Below are 24,572 nucleotides of genomic sequence, written 5' to 3'. Positions count from 1 at the left end.
GAATAGAGAAACACGAGAGATAAAGCTGGGAGGGTTGGATACAAGATATACAGATTATTTACATGAACAATACATTTCGATGAGAGCGAGATAGCTGCTAACATACAGACCAGTGAGATGACAGAGCGATGAAGATGCCTCGCTGAGTCTCAGCACTCCCTTTCAAGGAGGGCCCTGCTACCATTGGGATGTTTGGGCCAGGAATCCCATGAAGCTTTGCGTGGGAACAGAACACCGGACGATCCGGGGGGAAACCCCAGCACTGCCCGGTGGCACACGAGGTGCGTGACGCTCAAAGATCCACACAGATAGCTTCAATAATCCTCTGCTGTACTTCCATCTCTTGCCGTGCCCCCCCCCCCCTGTTGCAGTACACGCATACGCCACCTGGTACGCACAGCCAGTAGTCGAATCCAGGTAGGTGCAGTACTCTTAAGCAGGCTCAAGCATGCTTCGCCTCCAAGATGTTTAAGCGGGATCAATCACCCATCAGACGGGCCCCTGAAAACCACGTTCAGTTATTTATTGTGATTAAATCATTAAATATACAAAAAAAAACGAAACAGGAGGTGGAGGGGAAGACGGGGACGTGGATGGGGGGGGAGGGGCGCAGAAATTGCAAAACTAAACAATAATTAATATCGATAAACTCGTTACAATTAAACGGCGCTCCACTCTCGTAACGGCTCCAAGCGAGTTCAGTGTGCGTTGTTGATGCTGGTGATGTCATTGCTCCTGTTCACTGTTGTTGTTGTTCATCGTCATTGTTGTTTATCTCTATTGTTGTTGATTGTCATTGTTGTTTATCGCTATTGTTGTTGATTGTCATTGTTGTTTATCGCTATTGTTGTTGATTGTCATTGTTGTTCATCGCTATTGTTGTCATTGTTATTGATCGTTATTGTTGTTGATTGCCATTGTTTTTGTATCGTTCTTGTTGTTTATGTTGTTGAAGACATTGTTGTTGTCAATATATTGCTTTGATTGATACCATCATCACCTATTCGCCATCGCTTCCTTCCCTATGCCAGACAGTAAAAATGTTGCGCGGACAAGCACATAACGCTTCAAGGTCTCTCATCATCATCATCATCCGTCTGGCTTTAGGTCTTAATGTATCAGTTACTGTACTCAGTTTACGTACTCAGTTGACGTATCAACACTTAGCACACCAGACACGAGCCCTACTCAACGTGGATGGGTCCTAAGTACCGACAACTGAGCCCCTCACCTCCACCGACCCGCAGTGATCTGGCTAAGCACCTTCTTAAATACCTGGCTAAGCACCTGGTTACACACCTGGTTATACACCTGTTCAAACACCTGGCTCAATCAACAAAACACCACTCTTTACAAAGCCCCACCCTCGTGATCAACGCAGCGTGAGAAGAAGACGGTTGGTGTCGTTGTTGTTGGTGTCGTTGTTGTTGGTGTCGTTGTTGTTGGTGTCGTTGTTGTTGGTGTCGTTGTTGGTCGTGTTGTGGTTGTGGCCTAACCATGGTCGCGACTGCTCGGGGCCTCTGTGAGGATGCTAGCGGTGAGGTCCTGGGGAGATATCCAGGTCAGGTTCATGCAAAATTATCTCTGCCCGATCGCATCGGATCTCTCCCCACGCCCCTTGTGGCATAAGTTCGTTTTAAAAAAAAAGACAAAGTTCCAAAAGCATTTTTTTACACATGCGCTGACAATCATTGGTGACGATGACGTTGTTGTTATTGTGGATTTTACTTTCCTATACAAGTGTCTTCATTATTTTTCAATATCGGTTTTGTTTTTCAAATTACACTTGTTTGTTGCGGGCGAATGGAATTCGCGCCACCGTGATTGGCCACTCACAAAGTGGAGAGAATGAAAATTCAAAACTGCATCGTTGGTATTGGGGGAGGGGCACATTGCGAACAGGAGGCAGAGCAAACTATCCAATCAGTCACGTGCCCTACCCCTAACCACACTAGCCAATCAGTCCCTAGCCCTTCCCCTATCCACACTAGCCAATCAGACACGAGCCCTACCCCTAACCACACTAGCCCATCAGTCACGAGCCCTGACCCTAACCACACTAGCCCATCAGTCACGAGCCCTGACCCTAACCACACTAGCCCATCAGTCACGTGCCCTACCCCTAACCACACTAGCCCATCAGTCACGAGCCCTACCCCTAGCCACACTAGCCAATCAGACACGAGCCCTACCCCTAACCACACTAGCCAATCAGTCACTAGCCCTGACCCTAACCAGATTAGCCAATCAGTCACTAGCCCTAACCCTAACCACACTCGCCAACTATCCTTACCTCTAACCCTCTAACCGTAACCACACCAGTCAACCAGCACCCCCTCCTCCCCCACCTCCCCTCCCCCCATATGTTTGGTAACTTGACAGCGCCGCATGTCGCTCGTCAATTCTGAGCGAGTCTTTGTGCCGAAGAGTCCCCGACTCGTCAACTCCTCCGATAACGCAAGGGGTCCGATGCCAAACATTTGAGGCCCATTTCACCGCTTGCTAGAGACGTGTTCCACATTTTCGTATCGGTTCGAAATCTATTTTTTTTTATCGGGCCCATAAGTGCAATTTAGATCCATTATAACTGTTTTATTATTTTGCTTGTTTCTGATTTGATAATTGGTTCTTTACCCTTCTATCTGGCAACAAAACTGACACCTTTTTTACAAGGAGTCATGTTTGCATAGACCGCAATACCTGCAGTCATAATACAAACAAAAGAACATAACTCTGATAATGTGCACTGTCCTTAAAGTTGATTGATCCACACCCGAGACAGCTTTCCTTAGAGCCTAGTCTCATATGGGTTGGACCAGATGACGCCAAAAGGCGCACAACTCAAAGACAATGCACCATCAGAGTATGAGAGCTCGGGGCAAGCATCTACACTATGGGAACCTCATTTGCCAGTTAAAATATGATAATTGGTTCTTTACCCTTCTATCTGGCAACAAAACTGACACCAAAGACAATGGTGCATTGTCTTTGAGTTGTGCGCCTTTTGGCGTCATCTGGTCCAACCCATATGAGACTAGGCTCTAAGGAAAGCTGTCTCGGGTGTGGATCAATCAACTTTAAGGACAGTGCACATTATCAGAGTTATGTTCTTTTGTTTGTATTATGACTGCAGGTATTGCGGTCTATGCAAACATGACTCCTTGTAAAAAAGGTGTCAGTTTTGTTGCCAGATAGAAGGGTAAAGAACCAATTATCATATTTTTACTGGCAAATGAGGTTCCCATAGTGTTTCTGATTTGTCAAAAAAAACGGAAGTGACGTCACTAGCTTGGCAAACACGTGCTTTCTTGCCTAAAGGTGCCGTCACAATGGATGGGGTGAGGTCACTATCGTGAGTGCAGACGCGTATTTTTTTTACTTTTCGCACATTGGGGAAATGTAAAAAAAATATCAAATTTTATTTTGATCCTACAATATTCTTTTATTTAAATCCGAAATGTTAAAATCCTGAAACTCGTCCGTTATACCGCATATCGATTTTCAAAGCAAAAATTGATTAGACGTACGTTTTTCAAACAATGTATGAAATGGTCTGATTAGCTTTGAAAATCAGTATACGGTTTAAAAAATATGTATATATATATTTTTTCCATCGGCAGCCTACTGCGTAAATTGGTGGCGTTGGCAAGTATGACAGCAACCCCTTTTCCACTAGCACATCTGAACCGAGCCAGTACGTGGCCAGCACGGTACAGGTGGTGGTTTTTCCACTGGCACATCTGAGCCAAGCCAGCACGGGGGGCGGAACTCATGGTTGGTGGTGGCGGTTGGTGATTACGAGCCGGAACCAAACCGTGCTACGCTGGCCTCACAAGAAGACATCTGAATCTAGCTCGGGGCCGAGCAGGGCCAGGGGGCGGGGTTAATACTTTTCATTGTCAGTACGTCGTGAGGACACGGCGTCACTCTCACGTCGTCCACATGCATCTCGATTCGCTCATTGCGCGTGACGTCATTAGCAGTGGGAAAAAAAGCAACCTAGCCTCACCCGAACCGTGCCGGGCTTGGTTGTGCCAGTGGGAGGAAAAAAATGAAAGCAAACAGCGTCCACAAAACGTGACACAATCGCAATTATCTTTACACTCATTACAATTTCATTTCGCTCGCAGCCACACTCCGACCCCAAAATTGTTTTCAACAGAAATCAAATTAAACAAAACCGCTTCAGGCGACACGAAATAATCATCCTGCTGATGAGACAACTGAGTGTCGACGCCGGGGTTCAGAGTTCTGCCCGTATCGACGCTGGTGATGACATGCACCCCGCACCCCAACAGAAGGCCGTGCGTGCGGCCGATGGGTCTCACGCGCCGGGTAGGTGTGGGGCTAGAGGAGACATAGGGCGATGGTAGCCGGTGGTGGTGGGGGGGGTGCAGAGAAGGAGGCGGTGTGCTAATTCTGCTTGACGAGTTCACGGGAAGAAGGAGCAGAAGTCTTTGAGGGCAGCCCCGTGCGCTGCATGCTGGGCCATGAGACACGGCAGCGCCGGCTGGAACGACGACATGGGGGCGCCGTCGTCTGCTTGCGCCACGTCCTTGCGGCTGATGCTGCAGGCAAGACCCAAGCGGGGCAGCCCCAGGTGCTGCAGTCCGGCACGTGACCCGTGCAGGGCTAGCGCGCTCGCAAAACTGTCCGTGCATCCTCCTGCTGCTGCTGCAGCTGCTGCTGCTGTCTGCCCTCCGACCGAGCCACCTCCTCCTACTCCTGCCCCTGCTGCGCAGCAAGAAGCCAGGCTGGAAAAACGAGGTTGCTGTTCGCCGTGAGATGGACCGTGCTGGTGCGCGTGGTGGTGGTGGTGATGGTGGTGGGCGGCGAGCAGAGCTTGGTGCTGCTGCTGTTGCTGCTGCTGCTGTTGATGCTGCTGCTGCTGTTGCTGCTGCTGTTGCTGGTGGTGGTGATGTTGGGCGGCGGCAGCCGCGGCGGCGGCGGCGTGGTGATGGTGGTGGTGGTGGGCGTGCGGGTGTGGAGAGCCAGCCATGTGCACAGGTCCCATCGTGGGCAAGAACATGTGGTGGTGGTGGTGGTGGCCCGGTGGTGGTGCTGCTCCAAAGCCGGAGGCCATGAGGGAGGCGTCCAGGAGGCTGGCTGCTCACGTCGGCACAACAACAACAACATAATCAACAACAACATCATCAACAACAACAACATAATCAACAACAACAACAACATAATCAACAACAACATCATCAGTAGCAGCAGTATCTTGGTTATCATCGTCATCAGTGTCATTATTTCCATCATTGACAGAATTATCATCAGCAGCATCGTAAACAATATACTGATTGATTTTGGGTCAGATCGCTGCGTGAGTAAAATGCTTAGAATCAGAAATGTATTATCCGAGTAATGAACCCATTGAGCCGTTCCAGCTATTTTTCAAGTGTGGATGCGTGTCGTCCACCCTCAGCCACCCGGAACAGCAAAATAACAAAGTGGCCACGTGATGAACAAACGTGGCCAAATTATTGCCGCGGCAGCAGAATCGGCAGCAGCACCCGTGCGGTGTTGGAGAGCGAGAACGTTTCGCTGGCAGTTACAGCCAGCATCAATCATCTATAGAATCATCATCAACAAAAACACTTCCAATATAATATTATCCATCATAAATCATAGTATAATCACCATAATTACCACCACCACCATCAGCAGCAGCAACAGATTTGTGATGAGCCAAAATCATTATCCCGATCCACAAAATCAACACTTTCTAAAGAACCATCATCACCATTATCGTTATCAGCAACAACTGTGACAGCAGCAGCAGCAATATTATTGTCAACATTTCTATTATAACTACGATTAATCACTGTATAATAAATAAAGTGTTTTCCTGGGTAGTAAGTGTTATTTCCTAATTTCTTATGCCTCAATGGTATAAAATGTCTATTATTGCTCACAAACTTTGCTTTTGTGACCAGGACATTGATATTTTGAAATTTACCTATTTTCAATGAGAAAACGTGGTGTGCATTTGTGTCATTCCTTCACATAAAGCCCTGGTCACAGAAGCAAAGTTTGTGGGGAATAATAGCCATTATCTATACTTGTTAGGCATACGCAATAAAAAATATAACACTTAGTACCCATGAACAAAAATTGTGTTACAAAGTGTATAATCAGCATCATTAACAGAAACATCATGACGATGAGGATATCACCGGCTACTGAATGTTAGCCATGACCGTGAATCGAACTTACAACCGCAGGGTTCGTTGCGTGACGTGCAAACCACGGCGCCACCGCTCCGCACAATGCATTGCAATTCACACACACACAAAGACAAAGATCCCCCGTATAGCCTTCAACGGCCTGTTGGGACAAGTGCTTTTAGGGAGCGCCTGTGATATGGGCCACCACATCACACGAGCGGGTAGTGCCGTCAAGCACTACGCCCGGCCGCCTTTGTCTTCCCAGTGCTGATGATTACACAGCGGTACTAAGCGCGGTGCGCTGACCACTCCACGACCGCTCCGCCGAAATGAAGTCGTCACTTGGCGACAACTGAAGCCTCTGGATGGCGTTAGGGCGGACAACTCACTCGCAGGCACGCGCACAGAGGCACACGCGCGCACAGACCCACGCACGCACAGACCCACACACGCGAGGACTCCATTGTTTATGATTCCCTCTTCAAAGGCCCCCAGATAAGAGTGGCCGTGGGACTAGAGTTGTTTTGGCTGCCTGAGGATTTTGGGAGGAGAGTGGTGCTTTGCTAGGGGAGGTGGTGAGAGTTGGTGGGTGGGTGAGTGGGTGGGTGGGGAGGTGGTGAGAGTGGGTGGGTGGGTGGGGAGGTGGGGAGAGTTGGTGGGTGGGGAGGTGGTGAGAGTGGGTGGGTGGGGAGGTGGGGAGAGTTGGTGAGTGGGTGGGGAGGTGGGGAGAGTTGGTGGGTGGGGAGGTGGTGAGAGTGGGTGGGTGGGGAGGTGGGGAGAGTTGGTGAGTGGGAAGATGGTGAGAGTGGGTGGGTGGGTGGGGAGGTGGTGAGAGTGGGTGGGTGGGGAGGTGCGGAGAATTGGTGGGTGGGGAGATGGGGAGAGTGGGTGGGTGGGTGGGGAGGTGGTGAGAGTTAGTGGGTGGGGAGATGGGGAGAGTTATGGGTGGGGAGGTGGTGAGAGTGGGTGGGTGGGTGGAGAGAGTTGGTGAGTGGGGAGATGGTGAGAGTGGGTGGGTGGGGAGGTGGTGAGAGTGGGTCGGTGGGGAGATGGGGAGAGTTGGTGGGTGGGGAGGTGGTGGGTGGGTGGATGCGGAGGTGGTGAGAGTTGGTGGGTGGGGAGGTGGGGAGAGTTGGTGGGTGGGGAGATGGGGAGAGTTGGTGGGTGGGGAGGTGGTGAGAGTGGGTGGGTGGGTGGGGAGGTGGGGAGAGTTGGTGGGTGGGGAGATGGGGAGAGTTGGTGGGTGGGGAGGTGGTGAGAGTGGGTGGGTGGGTGGGTGGGGAGGTGGGGAGAGTTGGTGGGTGGAGAGATGGAGAGAGTTGGTGGGTGGGGCGGTGGGGAGAGTGGGTGGGTGGGGAGGTGGTGAGCGTGGTGCTTGCAAGGGGAGGTGCCTCATCAAGCGTGTCCCTAAACCAGCGGTTCTTAACCCGGGCTGCACGCACTCCCTGGGGGGAGCGAGAAGCCCTTTCTGGGGGTGCGGGACATGGCCAGATTTTTATAGAAGGTGAATAATAAACAAATTAAGCACGGTCACGTAAGTTACAACTTATTTTGTGTCATATAATAATAGTTTTTTTACCCTTTTAACTGAAACCTTATTTACAAGGAGTCATGCTTGCATTGACCACAATACCTGCAGTCGGAATGCAAACAAAAAACATAACTCTGATAATGTATGCACTGTCCTTGAAAGTGATTGGTCCACAGCCGAGACAGCTTTCCTTAGAGCCTAGTCTCACATGGTGTTGGACCACTTGACGCCAAAAGGCGTACTGGCAAAGGAGGTTCCAATGGTGTTACTTTGTGTCATCAAACCCCTACATTGTTTAACGATTGCGAACCAAAGGTGGGGGGGGGGGTGCAATTGCTGCAGTGAAGGTCACGAACTGTCGCTGGTTAACTGGCAGCAAGTTCGACATGGGGGTCTGGTGATTTGGCTAGAGGATGGGGAAGAGTGGTGGTGTTGGTGGTGAGAATTGATTGTGGTTGGTGGTGGCATTGGGGGGGCGGGGGAGCAAAGGGAGATGAGGGAGGGGTGAAAGGCTATGATGGTGGTGGGGGGGGGGGCAAAGGGGGATGGGGCATGGTGGAGGGAAGGAGAGGGGGGGAGTGCGTGCTAGGGCAGCTCGTGGCGTGAGTTAGTGGTGCTAGGTGGTGGTGATCGTGGTCGCTTTGGATTGTTGCGGATGGGTTGGTCTGCCGAGGGGAAGGGTAACGGGGTAGTGGGTAGGGGAGGGGGTAGTGGAGAGGGGAGGGGGTAGGTGGGGAGGGCGTAGGAGGGGAGGGGGTAGGAGGGGAGGGGGTAGGAGAGGAGGGGGGTAGGAGGGGAGGGGGTAGGAGGGGAGGGGGTAGGAGGGGAGGGAGTAGGAGGGGAGGGGCTAGGAGGGGAGGGGGGTAGGAGGGGAGGGGCTAGGAGGGGGAGGGGAGGGGCTAGGAGGGGAGGGGGGCTGCTCCCACCCCACCTTGAGTGGCGTGGAGGCGCCCGCCCGCCGCCGCTTCCTCAAGGGAGAGCGCTCGCCCGGGGGGTCGCCACAGCGTGTAGCTGTCCATCAGCGCCTCGAGACCCGTGCTGCACACACAGAGACAAAGATCCCCCGTGTAGCCTCAACAGACTGTAGGGGCAAGTGCTGTTAGCGAGCACCTATGAAGGCCGGCATGGCGCACTAGGGGGTGGCTGGTCAGCACCGCGCCCGGCCGCCTTTGTCTCCCCAGTGGCGATGTTTACACGGCGCACCAGGTACTCGCTTGAGGCTGAGTCGACCTAGGCGAGGCCCAGGACCGGTTCAGATAATTGTCACTGGCGTTGGCCGTGGGTCACCGGGTTCGTAGCACAATCGCGGTAACCGCTACCCATGTATACATAATATACACATACACACACATATATATATAAATGTACATCATATATTACAGCGATCCAATACACGTATTAGCGAATAGATTTGGGCCCAAATTAATTCACACCAATGTCGAATGTTGACGCTTAATCGGCGTTCAATCCATTGATGAAAGTCTTAGGACAGAGGGGGGAGTCAGCGAACCTGAATCTTCAGAACCGCATGCGGCTCTTTAAGGCGACTGCTTCGTGACATTTGTGTTATTAGGGGACCCCACCACCAACGCCTCGTATTCACCACAGTTGCATTGCGGCTCTTGAAATATTTTGAGTTTGAGTTGTTGTTTTTAATTTTGGTTTACTACCGAATTCGAAAAATAAACTCGTCTCCTCTTCATACGTCGGTTGGCCGACCCCCTTGTCTAATGGGCCATCGGTGCGCAGATTTTAACTTTATCGATCAGATGTTTGACTCCATGCATTGGCACTTGTACATTTTCACGAGCATATCGTTGTAGTGAACGTGACAGTCTAGTCGGGTGGTGGAGGGTTTCCACGACATTTAATTTTGGTTTTACGCGTAAAATTAACCACCGAGTGATACTAACCCCCCCCCCCCCCCCCGACGAAAGAGTTTCGTCTCGGAAAACTCTCTACGTCTGCGGTATATTGTATTAATTATAGCGCCAACCGAGAGAGAGCTTGGTCCAACTTTTATTGGCTTCAGCGTCACACTCACGGGAGGCGAATTTACCCGGTCAACTGACGATGTGCGTGTGTGTGTCAGTGTGTGTGTCAGTGTGTGTGTGTGTCAGTGTGTGTGTCAGTGTGTGTGTCAGTGTGTGTGTGTCAGTGTGTGTGTCAGTGTGTGAGTCAGTGTGTGTGTGCGTGTGCGTGTGGGGAGCGGTAGTGTAGCGGTTAGCGCTCACTAACAGCACTTGCCCCAACAGTCTGTTAAGGCTATACGGGGGCTCTTTGTATTTGTCTTTGTGTGTGCGAGACTCCGAGCAGCTGCGTGGATCTCTGCCAACGCTGCTGCTGCGTTGGCAGAGTGGCGCACAACCACAATTAAGAACAACAACAACAACAACTTCAACAACACGCTCGCCAATATCACCACTGTGGCCTTAGAAAGATGCCACTGCGTAATAGGCGACGTTTCGAGTAACGGTGCTCGTGTTCTGACGAACGCGTTGACTGTTGCGTCATTTGCGCTCACAAAACATCCGAGCCCTCTGATTCTTCGACGCGTAATTTTGGTCCGAACCGCGGCTTCTCCATCCCTTCCAAAACGAACTTGAGAATGTACACGAGTCGATCACAAATCGTTCGACATGCACGTGATAATCAATGAACCGTACTCAACGAACAGCTTGGCGATGAGTCACGCGCTTACACGAGAAGGGACCGTTGCCTGAAACGTCGCCTGCTACGTGTCATTTTGTGTCCTTGTCGATGTGATGAATGGGCAGTGGGAGTCCAGTGGCAGGCTACGAAGTCAGCCGCTCGAGATCGAACCCAATTCGCGGTCACGATCAACCATCGACGATTGTCTGAACCGGTGGTCGGGCCTCAGCCTCAAATGTGTACCCGGTGCGATGCGTAAAACATCACCACTGGGGAGACAAAGGCGGCCGGCAAGTAGCGCTGTCCACCCCTAGCCTCAACGTACGTCCATCACGGAGTTCACGCTCACAGCACTTGCCCCGAAAGTCGGTTAAAGGCTATACAGGGGATCTTTGTCTCTAGGTCCTGGTGGGTGGGTGAGTGGGTGGCTGTGGAGCAGCTCTGCGAGTGCGTGTTGTGGGCTAGTGGTGGGGTGATGGGGGGTGGTGAGTGGGTGAGTGAGTAGGGTAGGGTGGGGGGGGTATGTGTGTGTGTGCGGAGGGGAGCGAGTAGGAGAGAGCGACTCGGGGGCAGTGCGGGGTTAGTTTTCAGCCCCTTTACAAGTCATACTTATACCCAATTAGTTAGCGGCGGCGGCGGCGGCGGCAAAAACACTCGGCAGTTGCCTCCTCGCCTAAGCGGGCTTCTTTAAAGTTGATGGAATGCCGCGGCGAGTTACACCAAATCCGAGGCGGTGGGCCGCACAGATCGATAAACCCGGGCTCAGGGTGGCGCGCGCGCTGCGAAAACACGAGACGGAGTCTGCGGGGTGGTGGAATGCGGAGAGACGGAGTCGAGTTGCAGAGAGTTCGAACGGCTGTGGCTCTGTCGGGGTTATGGAGTTGGCGTGCTGGCTGGGGGGGGGAGCGATTCGAAGCGACTGGGCTCTCGACGTGTCTCTCGCGAACGGATCGCCGTGGTCTCATTGTTCAAATCGGATATCCGTCGATCGTCTATGTCAGCAGCAGCAGCAACGTGCATGAGTTGTTGAATTGGCAGCGACCTCTAACGTGATTGTCATCATCGGTCGTCCGAGTTGCCCTTGAGAATGAGCTGCTTAGCTCAACGGGCATTACTGGAGAAATAAACTTCTGATTATGAACAATGTAATCATTATCGACTCATGAACATCATCATCTTAATGATCGGTTGTTGATTTTCATCAACAATTGCATCATCGTCAGTATCATCTTCAATGTTATCACCGTCATCATTAACAATATCATCAACATAATACATTTCATAGTCGTCGTCATCAGCACCATCATCATCACCACTATCATCACCATCATTATCCGATGAATCATCAACTCCTACATGAATCAATAAAATCAACAACTTCAACTGCATTGCCGTCATTATCAACTGCAGTTGTGAACCTTCTATAGCAAATTAGACTTGAGATAATCACAGTTTGCACCGCAATAAAAAAGAATAATAACGATTTCAAACGCGTACAAAATTCGTTAATTGGTCACGGTCGGATATGTGAATATCCCGTGGCTGGTGATGATGGTGATGATGATTATTGCGATGGCGATGATGAAATTCCTAAAGGCCCGAGCATTGCCTAAGTGTCTGTGCGCTTCGGTTGAAAGGCGGCCGCGTAGTCTGAGTGTAACAATATGAACTTATGAACTCATAACTCGGGGAGCTTAGAACAATGTTAATTAGCCCTTAATTGGGCTCGAGGAAGCGTGTTTCGTCTCCCCCCGCCCACCCACCCCCCTGTGTGAGAATGTAGAATCGCACATTATATAATTATTTACTATTTTATAACAATACTTTTTTATTTCATACGATAGTCGTGGAGCGGTGGCGCAGCGGTTCGCGCTCGCTCAGCCACGATCACGATCCCGGCCACCCGAGTTCGATTCCCGCTCATGGCCACCAGCATCGGTGACGATTATCCGAACCAGTTCCGGGCCTCCCCTATGTCGACTCAGCCTCGAACGAGTACCTCGTTGCGATGTGGATACATCTTCGCGAGGAATACAAAGGTGGCCGGGCGTGGTCCTGGCAACACCATCCCTTCGTGTGCCCTTTCGGCCTTCATAGGTGCTCGCTAACAGCACTTTCCCCAATAGTCTGCTCACGGCATTCTGGGGAACTTTGTCTTGATCTTTGTGTATCTGTGTGTGTGTATGTATATATGTACGATAATATGCGGGCACGTGTGTATATGAGTGGATATATGAATACCCATATATGCTTACAGTAATTTGTCAATCCACTTTTGTATATATATCTATGCCTATACGAGTATATTTATAAGTGTACGTGAGCGTAAGTGATAACCGTCTGGTATATACACTGCTATATACAAATATACTAAGTACGCTGCTTGTGTATGAGTATATGTGTGACTATGTGTATGTGTGTGGAGTGGTCGTGCAGTGTTTAACGCACTGCGCTACGAATCCCCGCCCACCCGAGTTCGATTCCCGTTCACGGCCAACATCCTAGCCGGTCCTGCGTTTCCTCGACATTAACGGTGTGTATACAACATCGGCACTGGGGATACAAAGACGGCCTGGTGTGGTACTCGCCACCCATATCCTTGTGTGCCCTGGCATTCGCGAACAGCACTTGCCCCAACAGTCTGGATTTGTGTCTGATATGTGTCGGCCACACCAAAAGTAATTCGCCTGCATCTGTCCCTCCACGTGACAAATTTAAGGCACTTTTTTTCCCCCTACATTCCATCAGCCACCACGGACTTCATCATCATCATCATCACGATCCATGGGCAAATATCCCATAGGTATCTCCTACACATTTAATCATTTATTTACACTTTCCTCTCTGCCTTGTGCCCATAATGCTCAAGTCGTGGCCACGTCTTTGTGGCACCAATCTCTGCAAAGGTCTTCCAATCAGTACCCTTCCTTACATTTTTTCCGAACAACAAACGTGACATCTTCCTGTCGCTGTCCATCCTACACACAGGTGTCCAAATCGTGCCCAGTTCCCTTCTCGGCACTGCCCGCTTCACCATCATCATCAGATCGTCTTCTTCTACCTGCAACCTCTTTCTTACTGCTACGGTGGTAACTCTTTGGGACCAGTTCAGGTTACAACAGTTACTCCTTCTGCAGCGATGACATTTCGCCAATGACAGCATTTCTTATCCTGCGTCGGACTCGTGGCCAGTTCTCGACCCTTCTTCTTGGTTCTTTCGGTAAAGTCACGTGGAAGGGAAATAATAAAATAATAAAAATAAAACATAATAAAATGAAATTCTCACGACGTTTCGGCCACAACGCAAGCAGCCGTCCTCAGGTGAAGAACAGGGCTGTCGGAAAGACAGCGTCCGCCGAAACGTCGTGAGAATTGTATTTTATTATGTTTTATTTTTATTATTTCCCTTCTACGTGACTTTACCGAAAGAACCAAGAAGATGAATCCCTGCAGTCACGAAAGCTTCAAATCGAAATTTAGTTCTCAACCCGGCGCGACACCGCCAAAGCGGCACTCGTTCTAACACGAGCAAACATTTGGAGCAGTTTCGACATCCGCTGTCTCATCAGCAGCCCCGCTTCAAGCGCAACGCTCGCAGAGCCGCCGGCCGTTTCAAGCCATGGGTGGAAAAAAAAACCCGATTTTTCCAGCGGCAGGCATCGGGTTTTTTCTTTAATGCAATTAAACCCGATTTCGGGGAATTAAAAGCTGGTTAAATAAATACGAAACTCTGATCCAAGGCTTTGGCTGCTTCCTCGTCGGTGCTGCTATCGTACTCGGGGCCATCGGGCACGAGGTAGTCGTAGAATGCGGCGGGCAGGTTGGTCGTGAGGAACACGAGCTTCGTCTCCACAATCGTGGGCGCCAGTGAGTTCCTGAGCTTGGAATGGATGAAGCTCATCGTTGAGAAGTTGGCGAAGTGCAGTTCTACAATTAGAACCAATTAAACCGGATTTCTCCCAATCTCAGATGATCGGGTTTAATATCAAAAGACAATTAAACCCGATTGTAAAAAAAACCCGACTGTGCCACCTTTGGTTTCAAGGCTGTCGGCTCGATAAGGGCACGCTTGCGATCTGTTGTCAAAGCGGGGATCAGGGTAAGAGCTGACGAGAGCTGATAACAACAGCTGGGGAGCGACGTCATCCCCATTGCACTCTTCACCCTCCCTTAATGATGGCCAGGATTACGATAACAATAAGAATTATGATAATACTTCTCTCGAGTGTTAAACGGGTGGTGGTGGATGGTGGAGCGGTGGCGCAGTGATTAGCACAATTGCACTACGAACTCTTTGGTTTTTTCGGTAAAGACACGGAGGTTTAAAAAGAAAACAAATAAATTAAATCACGACGTTTCGGAGGCAACACAAGCATCCGTCTTCAGGTGGAACCGTCACAGCAAAATTACTGTATCAATTGCTATATCATCTTGATACAGTAATATTGCTGTGACGGTTCCAACTGAAGACGGAGGCTTGTGTTGCCACCGAAACGTCGTGATTTAATTGATTAGTTTTATTTTTTCACCCACGTGACTTTTACCGAAAAAAAAACAAAGAGTATGGATCCTTGCAGTCATGAAAGCTTCAACTCTAGCATCCACTACGAACGATGCCTTAGCCCACGTTCAATTTCACGGCCCCGAGGCTGAAATCATCGTCGACTGATATCTTCTTGATCGGTGCTGGGCAACCCCCTTCCTAAATCCTTCACGAACCCGCACCGCGCCAGCCGCGGTGAAGTATGGTCAAACAACTCCTCCCCCTCCAAGATCGACGCCGTGTCGTAGGGCGCCCTTCATCCAGCAGCGGATGAACAAAATGACCGTGGATATCTACTGTACAGTGGAGAGAGACTGTTCATGGGAGGCATGGGTCAGCAAGTTTGCGAATTAGTCGGTGGTGCAGGGCACGGCTGGTGGGGTAAGATGTGTGTATGTTCACGTTCTCCAATACGTCCGGCCAATCGAGAGGAGACCCCTTCTGCCGGCGGTAGAGTGGGCAAGACATTGCAGGGCTGCGCCTTCAGCCTTCTATTTTAGGGAGGGGAGGGGGGGGTGGCGTGCGGAGTGTTTGCGTAGAGAGAGGAGGGGGGGTCGAAGGGAGGGGTGGAAGAGAGATGGAACCGATCCATGGCAGAAGTCCTTACCGATTCCGTCCGGACTCACGGAATCCTTTGGCGAACGGGTTGCGGTCGATCTTGAGTCGCGTGATCTGACATCGCGGGAGGGAGGGGGGGAGGAAGGGGCGAGTGAGACGCGCCGATTGTGGACGTCGCTTCGAGCGCGGGCGTTTCCACGCCGCCGCGTTCATGAACAATACACGGGTATAGTAACATGATCCCTTGTATAAAGGTGTCAGTTTTGTTGCCAGATAAAAGGGTAAAAACCTATTACTATATCTCGCTACTGGCAAAGGAGGTCTCATAATGAAAATGCTTAACCCGAGCTCTCAATACTCTGGTAGTGCGCTGTTTTTGAGTTGTGCGCCTTTTGGCGTCATCTGGTCCAACACCATGTGAGACTGGGCTCTAAGAAAAGCCGTCTAGGGTGCGGACCAATCAATTTCAAGGACAGTGCATATCATTATCAGAGTTGTCTTTTTTTGTTTGCATTTTGACTGCAAGTGTTGTGGTTATTGCAAACATGATCCCTTGTGATAATTGTTTTTTTACCCGTCTATCTGGAAACAAAACTGACACCTTTTTTACAAGGAGTCATGTTTGCATAGACCACAATACCTGCAGCCATAATACAAACAAAAAATATAACTCTGATAATATATGCACTGTCCTTGAAGTTGATTGGTCCACACCCGAGACAGATTTCCTTAGAGCCTAGTCTCACATGGGTTGGACCAGATGACGCCAAAAGGCGCACAACTCAAAGACAATGCACCATCAGAGTATGAGAGCTCGGGTAAACATTTACACCATTGGAACCTCATTTGCCAGTAAAAAATATGATAATTGGTTTTTTACCCTTCTATCTGGCAACAAAACTGACACCTTTTTTTGCGCCTTTACCCTTCTGCAGGTATTGTGGTATATGCAAACATGACTCCTTGTAAAAAAAAAGTGTCAGTTTTATTGCCAGATAGAAGGGTAAAAAAACAATTCTAATATTTGTTACTGGCAAATGAGGTTCCAATGGTGTAAATGATCCCTTGTATAAAGGTGTCACTTTTGTTGCCAGATAAAAGGGTAAAAACCTATTACTATATCTTGCTACTGGCAAAGGAGGTCTCGTAATGAAATACACGGATACATGTGTGGCCGTGTGTGTGTGTGTGTATATATAGTGTGCATATTGAGTGTGTGTATGTAGTGTGTGTATGTATGCGGTGTGTAGATATTGCATGTGTATGAATGTAGAATTTATTTCGTGTGTGTGTGTGTGTATATATTTAGTGTGCATATAGAGTGTGTGTATGTAGTGTGTGTATGTGTGCGGTGTGTAGATATTGCATGTATATGAATGTAGAATTTATTTCGCGCTGTAAGTAGCCAAGCGTGCTAATCATAATTCGTATTTATACTGCGGGAATGCAGATGTCCAGTATATAGTCGGTATATATATATAGTGTATTTATAATGTATATGGGGCCGTCCATAAATGACGTCACGCGATTTTTGACGATTTTTGACCCCCCCCCCTCGTCACACGGCGTCACAAAAAGTCAGACCCCCCCCCCTTAAATATGACGTCACAAAGCTCTGCCCCCCCCCCCCAAATAAAACATGCTTCAGATCGCTTTAAACTATTGTCATTGTAGTGCGTATTTCATGTGGCGCTGCACTCTGATGTTGTAGGAGAAAACATCTATTAAAAAGTAAATTTGATTAAGTAGAACGTGTTGTCTATATTAATTTAAAGTTGCGCATTTTGATGTGACGTCACATTTCTCAAACACCCCCCCCCCCTCGTCACACATCGTCACAAATGTCTGACCTCCCCCCCCCCCCCCAGGTGCGTGACGTCATTTATGGACGGCCCCTATAGTGTGTATATAGTATATATATAGTGTTTGTGTGTGTGTACCAGTGGCTCAGTGTTCGAGCTGCGAGCGGCTCGCAATGCCACGGGTTTGCGAGTTAGAATGCTGGAGGCTCAGCCCATCGTCCCTGTGTGGTGGTGGTGTGGTTGGTGGTGGTGTAGTGGTGGGGTGGTGGTGGTGTGGTGGTGGTGGAGACGGTGGTGGCGGATGTGATCTCGTTGGTGGTGGTGCTTTTGTTGTTGATAGTGGATTTGGTGGTGCGAGCATAGGCGTGGAAGGAGGCGTTTGTGTTGTTGGTGTTGTTGGTGCTGGTGGTGGTGTTGGCAGCATTGGTGATGTTCTTGTTGTTGGTGATGATGTTGTTGGTGGTGGTGATGATGTTGTTGGTGGTGATGATGTTTTTGGTGGTGGTGCTGTTGTTGGTGGTGGTGCTGTTGTTGGTGGTGGTGTTGCTGTTGGTGGTAATGTTGGTGGTGTTGTGTGTGGTGTTGTTGGTGGTGATGTTGGTGTTGGTGGTGGCAGTGTTGTTGTTGGTATTGGTGATGTTGTTGATATTGGTGATATTGTTGTTGTTGGTAGTGTTGTTGGTAATGTTGTTGGTGGTGATGTTGGTGGTGGTGGTAGTGTTGTTGTTGGTAGTGGTGATGTTGTTGGTATTGGTGAAGTTGTTGGTGGTGGTAGTGGTGTTGTTGTTGGTAGTGTTGTTGGTGATGTTGTTGATGGTGGTGTTATTGTTGTTGTTGGTGTTGTTGTTGTTGGTGTTCTTGTTGGTGGTGGTAGTGTTGTTGTTGCCGGTGTTGTTGTTGCTGGCATTGTTGTTGTTGCTGCTGTTGATGTTGGTGGTGGTAGTGTTGTTGTTGACGGTGTTGTTGTTGGTAGTGTTGTTGTTGGTGGTGGTGTTGTTGTTGGTGTTCTTGTTAGTGGTGGTAGTGTTGTTGTTGCCAGTGTTGTTGTTGCTGGCATTGTTGTTGTTGCTGCTGTTGATGTTGGTGGTGGTAGTGTTGTTGTTGCCGGTGTTGTTGTTGGTGGTGTTGTTGTTGGTGGTGGTGTTGTTGTTGGTGTTCTTGTTGGTGGTGGTAGTGTTGTTGTTGCCGGTGTTGTTGTTGCTGGTATTGTTGCTGCTGTTGATGTTGGTGGTGGTAGTGTTGTTGTTGACGGTGTTGTTGTTGCTGATATTGTTGCTGCTGTTGATGTTGGTGGTGGTAGTGTTGTTGTTGACGGTGTTGTTGTTGGTGGTGTTGTTGTTGGTGGTGGTGTTGTTGTTGGTGTTCTTGTTGGTGGTGGTAGTGTTGTTGTTGCCGGTGTTGTTGTTGCTGGTATTGTTGCTGCTGTTGATGTTGGTGGTGGTAGTGTTGTTGTTGACGGTGTTGTTGTTGCTGATATTGTTGTTGCTGTTGATGTTGTTGGTGGTAGTGTTGTTGTTGCCGGTGTTGTTGTTGCTGGTATTGTTGCTGCTGTTGATGTTGGTGGTGGTAGTGTTGTTGTTGACGGTGTTGTTGTTGGTGGTGTTGTTGTTGGTGGTGGTGTTGTTGTTGGTGTTCTTGTTAGTGGTGGTAGTGTTGTTGTTGCCGGTGTTGTTGTTGCTGGTATTGTTGTTGTTGCTGCTGTTGATGTTGTTGGTGGTAGTGTTGTTGTTGACTGTGTTGTTGTTGGTGTTTGTATTGCCGCTGCTGCTGCTGCTGCTGCCCCACCTGCTGGTTCTGGTAGGCCGTCACGGTGGTGAACACCGTCTCGGGGAAGGAGAAGGCGCGACTGTTGTCCGCCGTGGGGCACGGCACCGCGTGCGCTCCGCCCGCCTCCTTGCGCACCACGTGGACACGCGGGAGGTAGCGGTGCATCGAGTGGAGGATGATCTGCGCGGGGCACGGGGAGGGCAGGCGGACGGTGCCGTGAGTCAGGTTCAAGGGCGAATTCGCGTCGCCAAGGCGAGGTGGGAGAACGCGAGAGGAGAGGACGAGTGTCCTTTGCGAGAGGGGGGGGGGTGGATGGGTGAGTGAGTGAGTGAGTGAGATGGTGGGTGGGTGAGTGAGTGAGATGGTGGGAGAGTGATTGAAAGAGTGGGTGAGTGGGTGGGCGAGATGATTGGTGAGTGAGTGAGATGGTGGGTGAGTGAGTGAGTGAGATGGTGGGAGAGTGAGTGAGATGGTGGGAGAGTGATTGAAAGAGTGGGTGAGTGGGTGGGCGAGATGATGGGTGAGTGAGTGAGATGGTGGGTGAGTGAGTGAGATGGTGGGAGAGTGATTTAAAGAGTGGGTGGGTGAGATGATGGGTGAGTGAGTGAGATGATGGGTGAGTGAGTGAGTGAGATGGTGGGAGAGTGTTTGAAAGAGTGGGTGAGATGATGGATGGGTGAGTGAGATGGTGGGAGAGTGATTGAAAGAGTGGGTGAGTGGGTGGGCGAGATGATGGGTGAGTGAGTGAGATGGTGGGTGGGTGAGTGAGTGAGATGGTGGGAGAGTGTTTGAAAGAGTGGGTGAGTGGGTGGGCGAGATGATGGGTGAGTGAGTGAGATGGTGGGTGAGTGAGTGAGTGAGTGAGTGAGATGGTGGGAGAGTGATTGAAAGAGTGGGTGAGATGATGGGTGAGTGAGTGAGATGGTGGGAGAGTGATTGAAAGAGTGGGTGAGTGGGTGGGCGAGATGATGGGTGAGGGAGTGAGATGGTGGGTGAGTGAGTGAGTCAGTGAGATGGTGGGAGAGTGAATGAAAGAGTGGGTGAGATTATGGTTGGGTGAGTGAGATGGTGGGAGATTGATTGAAAGAGTGGGTGATGGGTGAGTGACTGAGATGGAGATGGTGGGAGAGTGATTGGAAGAGTGGGTGGGTGAGATGATGGGTGAGTGAGTGAGATGATGGGTGAGTGAGTGAGATGGTGGGAGAGTGATTGAAAGAGTGGGTGGGTGAGATGATGGGTGAGTGAGATGATGGCAGAGTGATTGAAAGAGTGAGTGAGTGGGTGAGTGAATGAGTGAGTGAATGAGTGGTTGGGTGATATGGTGGGTGAGTGAATGAGTGAGTGGGTTGGTGAGATGGTGGGGGAGTGAGTTCATATTTCAAGTTTATTTTATTTACCCAGGTCTGAACTCAAGCGACCAGCTCACCAAAATGACAACAGCAAAACAAAAATGATAAAAACCGCACACAAACCAAGGGAACTCCTTTATCAAGTGACGAGGCACTGAAAATATTGCAAACGTAATTCCCCTTCAGCAAGTCGATGCACTCTGTGCTTGACGTCACATCTGGATTGCTGCTTTCACTTTGTGCCGTACCAGAGACAGCTGCCACGAGGTGGTCCCCTAGGCGACAACTGCAGCAGGGGAACTCGACGTTTTGCTCGAGACGAGATTTAAGCAAGGGCCACTGTGAAATGCAAATCCTTGTCCTCCACCCCCTTGAGAGAGTAGCGCGCAGCATTCATCATCGGACGTGCTCGATCCACTGTTGGATGAAGGTGACCCATGAACGTTGCACGGGGTGGGGGTCGCGTGCGTGATACCACCACACTTCACTACTACGCTGGTCATCTTCTTGGTTCTTTCGGTAAAGTCACGTAGAATGGAAATAATAAAATAATAAAAATAAAACATAATAAAATAATTCTCACGACGTTTCGGCCACAACGAGAAGGCAGAGTCATTCAGACTCTGTCTTCTCGACAGACCTGTTCTTCACCTGAGGACGGATGCTTGCGTTGTGGCCGAAACTTCGTGAGAATTATTTTATTATGTTTAATTCTTATTATTTTATTATTTCCATTCTACGTGACTTTACCGAAAGAACCAAGAAGATGAATCCCTGCAGTCACGAAAGCTTTAAATCAAAATTTTACTACGCTGGTGTCAAGTGCGGATCGGTGAATGGGGAGGTGGGGGGAGCATAGACGTTGGAGCGTAGTGCAGTACAACGTTGGATTGTGTCCTCCACTGCCCATCACGTAGCTCAGCATTTCTTTAACAAGCTCGTTTTCGCACGGTGAGCACCCGAGCAGGCGCTAGCCAGGCTCAACGCCTGCTTAGCATCCACTATCTGACGAGCCGAGCAAGATTCGGTCGAACTGAAGACGCCGACCGGAACGTGCAGCGAAACGTCGGACAGCGTTCCTGGAACGGCGCGTGGGTGCTAACGACGCGAACGCCGCATCGGACAGAGCGCCACAGCCACGCGCACGCACGGTGATCATCAGCGGTACGATGGTGGGGTAGGTGGGTGAGTAGGGGATGGGGGGGGGGAACTGGGTCGGTATTGGTGGTGGGGAGGGGGTGGAGGAGGGTAGTGGGGGGTTATTCCGGGGGGGGAGGGGTTGGGGGGGCGCAGTGCGGGGGAATTTTGACCCAGGGCCTCCGATTCCCACGTTTATGAACTCTCACGCGCACACCTCACACGCAAAACACGCAAAGCGGTGCCGCTAATTGAGCCTCGGGGTCATTGGCCATTAGCTACCCCCCCCATCTAACCCTCTCCATTTCTCTCGCACGCTTACACATATACGAAACAAAGACAAAGATCCCCCGTATAACCCGCGCTTACTGATGAGGCAAGTGCTGTTAGCGAGCGCCTATGAAGGCCGGCACGGCACACGAATGAGGTGGGTGGCCAGCACCACGCCGGGCCGCCTTGACACACCGCACCAGGTACTCATTTGAGGCTGAGTCGACCTAGGGGAGGCCCAGGACCGGTTCAGATCATTCGTAACCGGTGTTGGCCGTGAGCGGGCATCGAACTCGGGTCGCCGGGTTCGTAGCGTAGCGCGCTAACTGCTACACCACCGCTCCCCACACCTATACAAACAAAGACAAAGATCCCCCGAATACCCGAATAGCCTCAACGGACTGTTGGGGCAAGTGCTGTGTTAGCGAGCGCACACTTACACACGTGTTGCACGCACGCACGTACACAGCACACACACACGTGTATGGAACGCACGTACACAGCACACAGCACTCGCACACGTGTGCGGGTACGCACGTACACAGCACACACACACACACGTGTGTGACGCGCACGCACACAGCACACAGCACTCGCACACGTGTGCGGTTACGCACGTACACAGCACACACACACACGTGTGTGACGCGCACGTACACAGCACACAGCACTCGCACACGTGTGCGGGTACGCACGTACACGCGCCGCCTTCTGAGAACAATTACACGGTCATTATGAGAGACGTTCTCGCCCGAGAGGTCACGCACGAGTGCCCCGGTGGTGAGAGTTATTCGTCTAAAGCGAGAGAGAGAGTCAAGTGAGAGTTATTCGTTTCTCTCACATCGCCGCCGCTGCTGTTATGAGTATTATTGTTGTTGTTATTGTTGTTGTTATTGTTGTTGTTATTGTTGTTGTTGGTGGTGGTGGCACCGAGCTACAGCGCGGCCGTGAAATGTCACGGTTCAGGTCCCATCAGGCTACTGATGTATAAATGTGCTCACGTCTAAATATTAATACGGATACGCATATACACAGCAGTTGATTGATTATTGACTGTCAAAAATTGTATCTTACGTGCGTGTGTGTGTTCATGTACACAGACAACTCGTATGCACACATATTCTCAAACACATACGCGAATACAGATACACAAAGATAAAGATCCCCCCCCCGTATAGCCTTTAGCAGGATGTTGGGGCAAGTGCTGCTAGGAAGCAGCACCTATGAAAGCCGGCACGGCACACGAGGGCGTGGGTAGCGGGTAACACTCCAGGCAGCCTTTGTCTTCCCATCACAACAGGTAATTATTTTAAGGTTGAATCAACCTAGGGGAGTTCAGATCATCGTCACCGGTGATGGCCGTGAGCGGGAATCGAACTCCGGTCGCCAGGTTCGTAACGCACAACAAAGATCCCCCATATAGTCTTAACAGACTGTAGGGGCAAGTGCTGTTAGCGAGCACCTATGAAGGCCGGCATGGCACACGAGGGGGGTTGGGTGGGGCCAGCACCCCGCCCGTCCGCAGCAGGTACTCATTTGAGGCTGAGTCGACCTAGGGGAGGCCCGGGACCGGTTCAGATAATCGTCACTGGTGTTGGCCGTGAGCGGGAATCGAACCCGTGTCGCCGGGTTCATAGCGCAGCGCGCTAACCGCTACACTACCGCTCGTAACGGTATCGATATGTCTTCTATTCAGCCATCCGCGATCCGAGGGTTGGCCTTACAGTATATGACTATAGCAAGAATTACAATTGTAAACACTCGTCTGATTTTCGCAGTTTTAAATTCTTATCGTGACCTTCATCCAGCAGTGGATGGAAAAATGACACCGCAATGAAACATACTTAAGACATTATACGCGCTAATATCGCTCGCACGGCGCAATGCGGCGCGTTTTAAAACTTGCGGGTTTGATTTATGGTTAGCCGGGATTCCAAAATAATGAAATAAACAAACAACTGCCAAGGCCGAACGAGACATTTCATTTCAAGCCGGGCTTTGAGAACACACTCCTTAGCCGCGGCTCAAACCCACGTGCAAAGTTTATTTGCGCAACAATTAATATCCTACAATCACAGTAATATATACTCTCGCTCGGTGCGCGTAATATTATTATTAATAACAATATTAATAACAACGTGAAATGGGGGGGGGGAGGGTAGAGGTGAGGGGGGGGGCACGGTATACGCCGTGCGTTGAAGCCTTGAATTTATCGCTTTGCGAGGCAACACAAGAGAACCCTTTTAAAGGTCTAACACGCAGCACAAGTCCGCATTCTTCAGTGTTGGCGAACGCGAACGCGAGCGCTCTCCATTTGCTGCGCTCCCTCGATCCCGCGGTGTGGAACCGGTTGGAGGTGTCCCCGCCTCGCTCTATGCGGCGCTAGTGGATGCGTTCCAAAAAATTAAATGCGCACAAAGCGAATCGCGCTTGGAGGCAGCTGCCTGACACGCACACAGTACACACACAGTACACATACACACACACCATATACACAGTATAAACACAGTACAAACAGCACACACACAGTACACACAGTACACACACAGTGCGCACACACACACAGTACACACAGCACACACACAGTACACACATCACACACACAGTACACACATCACACACACAGTACACACACAAACAGCACACACAGTACACACACAGTACACACACAGTACACATACACCCATTACACACACACACACCATATACACAGTATAAACACACAGTACAAACAGCACACACACAGTACACACAGTACACACACAGTGCGCACACACACACACACAGTACACA

At 50.2% G+C, this 24,572-nt stretch overlaps 1 protein-coding gene across 1 annotated transcript in view; it reads right to left on the bottom strand.

The window, feature by feature from the left end:
* Window positions 1-502: 502 nt before the first annotated feature.
* The window catches only part of LOC144734117 (T-box transcription factor TBX18-like), a 69,263-nt gene continuing 45,193 nt past the window's right edge, over window positions 503-24,572 (bottom strand). Inside the window, 4 exon segments of the mRNA XM_078616183.1 lie at window positions 503-5,106; window positions 8,633-8,739; window positions 15,504-15,568; window positions 19,042-19,203. Of these exon segments, the coding sequence (XP_078472309.1) occupies window positions 4,433-5,106; window positions 8,633-8,739; window positions 15,504-15,568; window positions 19,042-19,203 (1,008 nt within the window). The 3' untranslated portion in view covers window positions 503-4,432.

This window comes from Lampetra planeri, chromosome 50 (genome assembly GCF_965212315.1).
Source record: "Lampetra planeri chromosome 50, kcLamPlan1.2.h2, whole genome shotgun sequence".
Classification (NCBI taxonomy): domain Eukaryota; kingdom Metazoa; phylum Chordata; class Hyperoartia; order Petromyzontiformes; family Petromyzontidae; genus Lampetra; species Lampetra planeri.
Note: the sequence above shows the minus strand (reverse complement) of the source record. Positions and strands in the feature narration are given on the sequence as shown.